At 54.2% G+C, this 5,674-nt stretch overlaps 1 protein-coding gene and 1 pseudogene across 1 annotated transcript; both read right to left on the bottom strand.

The window, feature by feature from the left end:
• Positions 1 to 763: 763 nt before the first annotated feature.
• Positions 764 to 2,083, bottom strand: LOC147986344 (uncharacterized; annotated as a pseudogene).
• Positions 2,084 to 2,546: 463 nt separating this feature from the next.
• EMB175 (Pentatricopeptide repeat (PPR) superfamily protein) lies at positions 2,547 to 5,329 on the bottom strand. The gene has a single exon (XM_048702773.2). It carries the CDS (start codon positions 5,312 to 5,314, stop codon positions 2,726 to 2,728), a length of 2,589 nt encoding a protein of 862 aa, XP_048558730.2. The 5' UTR covers positions 5,315 to 5,329; the 3' UTR covers positions 2,547 to 2,725.
• Positions 5,330 to 5,674: the final 345 nt, after the last annotated feature.

Here is a 5,674-nt window from a genome sequence, read left to right as displayed (position 1 = left end):
CCAAAATCACTAGGGGGCACTAGATGCACTTACAACCGTGACCTTCCTCCTGCCTTCATCAGCCACTGTTCATCCATGGGTTACTGTTCATCCAGCCTCCACCAGCTACTGTTCAACCAACCCTCCAGGGGTCCTGTTCATTCACCCCCAACCGGCTCGGGTCTGGTGGCCTCCTCAATCGAGGTCCTGTTCATCCAGCGGCAACGGCCTATTACCACGGGGTCCTATTCATCCAACCCCCATCGAGAACTGTTCATACAACCCCCAAGAACGGCCACTATTCATCAAGAGGCAGCTGGTTCGATCAGCTTCAGGTAGCAGCAGCAGCGAAGGAATCGCTCGGGTTCAGTTAACAACCAAGGGATCGATCGCTCGGGTTCAGTAATGTAGCTAGTGCAATCGCTCGGGTTCAATAAGCGAACGCCTCGCTCGGGTTCAGTTAGATCCCAACACCTTGCACACACGTGCGTACGTGTACGAGAGAAACACGCAAACCTCCGTGCATCGCTCGGCCCCGACCACCCACCGTAACCGGGAACTCCCCGATATTTTCCTCGCCCTCGCTTCTACCATGATTTTTTCCATCATGGACGGCCCAAAGAATGGCATGCATGTGCGTCCTCGGCCCGCCCAGGACGAAAAACTCATTTTCTGTCATGTTCTTTTGTCATAGAAGTAGGAGCCCACCACATCTATGATGATATGTGGTTTTGTCACAATTATCATCATAGAATTGTCATAAGCATGACAAAAAAGTTTTCGTTCAAGTCAAAATGTCACGGTTGTGTCTTTTTTTTGTACTGTCCCCGCTTGGGGGAGAGGCGCCTATCATGGTCTTCACGCACCCGACGATGCGCGCGCCCTCCAAATGGTGTGCTTGGTGGCGATGAAGGCGACGTCCCACACCCACACCCAGCACGCAAAGGTCCGTGTGTCGCCGCGCTTGTGCGTGCGAGTGTCGAGGCAGTCAATGATGCACTTGACGCCGAGCACCTCCGCCGCCCCCTTCAGGGACCCATATGGAGGGGCATATTCTCTATGACCACCCACACATGGAGCATGAAGTCTTGGTGCACAACATGGTCATCCTCGTGCCATGGCTTGATGTTGAAGACGACGCCGTCGACGTTGATCGAGACGAGGTGGACGGCGTTGTCGTGGTGCGCCGACAGCTCGAAAAGCACCAAGAAGTCCTCCGGATCATGGCTCGTGACCCGCAGTAGGTGGGCGGGCGTGCGGAGCGTGGCATCGAAAGCACGTCCGACCGACATAGGGTTCGCCGCGTGCCGCTCGGCCGCCGAGGTCAGGAGGACGGCATGGTGCCAGAGGAAGAAGATCTGATGCTCCACCATCGGCGTCTCGATCACCACCTTGTGGCTGTTCCTCGGCCGCCTTGACAGGTCAGTATGGTGGCAGCGCTCCATGGTCGGCGCGGGCGCCGACGGCGTGGGGAAGCGAAGACGAGTGCGGACCGGGCCGCGCCCAGCAGCAGGCCTCAGCCCCGCCCTTGCCGGTTTGCCACCCCTGCCGTTGCACGGATCTTGGAGGCAGTCACGAGCGATGTGGTCAGGCAGCTTGCACTCGATGCAGTGGATAGGATCTCTACAATGTACACGACGATGCTCAGAGCTCAGGCACCGGAAGCAGAGCCCCTTGAAGCGCCTTAAAAAGACCTCTCGCCCGACGTTTGCATTGATGGAGGGCTTGTGGCATTGACGCCTATGCGGTCGCCCGCCAGCATGGGCGTGCGCGCTTGCCCGGCGCGCGTTGCGGGACTGGTCCTTTGTCCAGGGTTGGCGTGGGGTGACGGCCTAACTACGATCCCCAGCAATATCCGCAAGGGGGGGGGGGGGGGTTGGACGCGGGGTGGCCCCATCCCTCGCTGTCCCGCGAGCTGGAGCGGGCGGATGCGCAGGAGCGCGCCGAGCGAGCACGGCCCATGGCGCGGGAGGGGTGGCGCCACTGACCGAGCGGCCAACGACAAGTGTAGGTAGCCGCCGTGGCCGGAACGGCCGTCGGCGCGTGCGGGAGGGAAGGAGCTTCTAGTCAAGAGCCAGTAGGTAATGATTTTGTACGCGAGCATCAGTGCTAACTGTAAGTACACAGTTAGGTCAGGGCAATAGAAGATGCCTACCTCATTGTCTTAATCTTGCTTTTTTTTTGTGAAGGTTGCAACTCACAAGTAACTGCAAACAGGTCAAGAACATAAAGAGTCCTGCCGGAAATCATATTCATATAAATGTGAGGTATCGTGTGCTAACTGCAAACAGCAAATTTTAAGACCACTGGGGAGTAAGTGATTTGTAATGTTAAATTTTCACATTGTTTATGGTACTAGACATTATTCAACCGATATTTTCTCAGAAACATATTCAACTGAATGTTTGGAGCAAAAGAAAATACTTTTCTGAATATGATGTCAACTGAACAGCTGTTGGCAATCAGGGGCGGAGACAGGCCCCAGGCCCCCAGGGCCTGGGCCCGGGGCGTGAGGCCCAACTCCTTTGGTGAATGTACTGCTACCTAATACGTGAGGCCCAAATCCAGGAGAAATGCTTGAAGGCGGCCCGGGGCACGCGGCCAGCCTGGCTCCGCCCCTGGTTGGCATGAATGCTTCTGAAGAAACTCATAGCAATGTACAGGATCTCAATACAAGGATATCTTCTATAGATTCTACAGTGCTACAAAGACACTGCAAAGTAGTCAAAATTGGTATGGTACCAGACTAATCTCTACAGGAACAAATCCCTGCCCTAAAAACATGAAACCCATTCGAGTCTCTGACTGAAATCTCTTTTCCGGTAGCAGCAGAGGCATGCTCCAGAAATGAGTGGCAGTCACCACACATGCGGATGTTCTTCACCACACGGATAATTTTCCCAGAGCCTGCCATTAGGAGGCCATATGTAGCTGCCAGCTTTGCACTGTGGTACATTAGGAAGTGTCTCTTTTGGTATTCCTCGACATCATGTAGGACAAAGGTGGTGTCTGGTTCATACCCGGCCTTAATGCACTCAAGAGTTAGCACGTCCAGACCAGCATAGATGTCCTTGGACTGAGGATGTGATCTATCTCGAGCGAAAAATGAGTGAATAGCATTGTCATAAAATGTCCAGCTCCTTGCTGGAATCTTATGGATACCCTTTTGCCGCATCTCCAGCCTTGTGTTCTCTGAGCAATGCCACTTTGCTGATTCAGAGTACAGATTAGATGCCAGAACATATGTGGATGGGTCTTGTGGTTCCAGGGCAAGTAGATGACTCATAGCTCGCCTTCGCAGTGTCATATTGGACTGCTTGCTACAGCTTTCCAGCAAAGATCGCCAAACTAATGCACCAGGCTTGAATGGCATACTAGCTATAAACTGTTCAGCCTCATCAAAATGACCCCAGCAGCCAAGGACGTACACAACTGCTGCAAAGTGTTCCATAGCAGGTTCAGTGTTGTACTTGCTTGACATACAACGAAACAGTTCCATAGATGCATCTGCAGAATCTGAGTCTGTACAACTGCAAGCTGATATGATCAGAAGAAAGGTCACGGAGTCAGGCTTGATGGCTAATCTCTCCATTTGAGACCATATGTCCCATATTTCATCTCCCTGGCGATGGAGAAGATGAGCAGTGATCAGCGCATTCCAAGACACAAGGTCTCGATGAGGCATTCGCTGAAAGAAAGTGACTGCATTTTCCAATTGTCCGCACTTGCCATACATACTGACAATTGCATTACCAACTCCACAAGCACGCAAAAGCCCAGATTTTGCAGCAAGCAGATGCAGTTGCTTTCCAAGCTCCGTAAAACCCAAAGCACCACAAACTCCAAGAGCAGTAGTCAACAAAAACGCATCAATGAACTGAATATCACTGCTTCTAAACATTTGAAGGAATGTAGAAAGCGCTTTCTCATACTCTCCATCTCTAACGCTAGAAAGCAGTAAAGAGCTCCAAGCAATGTGAAAACTCTCCTGGTGGCGCCAATGCTCAAACAACAGACGTGCATCTCCAGACCTACCACACTTGACGCACATGTCTATCAACGCGGCGTCAATCCAAGGACTTGAACCGCAGCCACACTTAATCACAAATGTGTGAACCTGCTCACTCATCTTCCTATCCGCAGCAATAGCACAAGCATTGAGGACACCAGTCATGGTGACGTCTGACATCTCCAACCCATTCTCCAGCATCTGCCTAAACAACCCGAGCCCCTGCAGCCCAGCCTTCCTAGCAAAACTGACTCGCACACCTTCCTTGTTCTGACAAAACCCGGTGAGAACTGCATTATATGTAACAAAATTCCTCTCAGGCATCCGATCAAACACGCGCAGAGCCTTGTCAACTAAACCAAATTCCATGTATCCATTGAGTAACCCAGTCCACGAAATTACGTCCTTTACTGGCATCCTCTGAAACACACCAACCACATCCTCGACAGAATCACCATGCTCAGCATAAAATCCAATGAGCGCATTGCCCACACTCAAATCCAGCTCCATCCCGGACTTGAGAGACAGAGCGTGCACCGCTGCCCCCAGAGGCAGGCTGAACCCTTCAGTAGCCGCCGTCAGAAGCGCTGACAGAGAAAACCGGTCGACCGCAACATCGGCCGTCCGCATGTCCCCAAACAGCTCAAGCGCCTCCTCGTACCTCCCCAGCTCGACCAGGCCGGACAGCACCGTGTTCCATGAGGACACGTCGCGCTCCTCCATCCCGTCGAACACCCTCAGAGCGTCCTCTAAGCGACCGCACTTGACGTACATGCCAAGGAGCGCGTTGGCGACGAGGAGAGAGCCGCCGGAGTACCGTCCCTTGGCGGCGAGCGCGTGGACCTGGGTCCCGAGCCGCGGGTTGCCCCTGCGGATGCAGGCGGTGAGGAGGCCCACGAAAGTGTACTCTGTGGGGGCGACTCCCGCGAGGCGCATGCTGCGGAAGAGCGCCGCGGCAGCAGATACGGGGGAGCCCAGCCGGGCGTGGCCCGAGATGAGCGCGCTGTAGGAGGCAGCGTCACGGGCGGTCATCCGGTCGAACACCTCAACCGCGTCGGTGAGGCGGCCCGCGCGGATGTAGCCGCACATGACGGCGTTCGCGAGGCGCGCGTCCGCGCTAGACTTGGCCGCGACCGCGTGCGCTGCGCGGGGGTCGGCCGCGTGGGGGAGGAGGCGAAGGCGGGGTGCGGTGCCATGGGTGGCGGCGCTGGTGGTGGTAGCGGGAGGAGGAGGTGGCGGAGGGGCCGGAAAGGAGAGCCGCGAACGGGGCGGGGGCGGGGGTGCGAGGGGAAGAGGGGCAGGGGAGGATGAGGTGGAAGTGGCCATTCATTTCACGCCAAGGTCGACGGAGCTAAACGTGTATCAGCTTTGACGCTTTGACGTTTCGGCCGATTGGAAATCCGACCCGGCTCGCGTCTGCACGAGAGTTGGGTAGATTTGGCCCGCTGCAATTGGGCTCTCACCCCCCCTTTTTATAAATAAAACAACAACACATGTCTCAAAAAAAAAAAACACGGCTGAACGATACAATTTGATGGGATGGTCCTCTGACGCAGCAGATTAAAAAAATGGTCAACATAACCACAACGACTACGTCGTTGATAGAGGCAAAGGTGTCCGGTCTTTTAATAAAATGACGGTTATCATTTTTGATGAAGTATACTTTCACAATTCGATTATGAACAT

This window comes from Triticum urartu, chromosome 2A (assembly GCF_056163025.1).
Source record: "Triticum urartu cultivar PI428250 chromosome 2A, HENAU_Tu73, whole genome shotgun sequence".
NCBI lineage: Eukaryota > Viridiplantae > Streptophyta > Magnoliopsida > Poales > Poaceae > Triticum > Triticum urartu.
The sequence above is the reverse complement of the archived record's forward strand: the minus strand, read 5'-3'. Positions and strand labels throughout refer to the sequence as shown.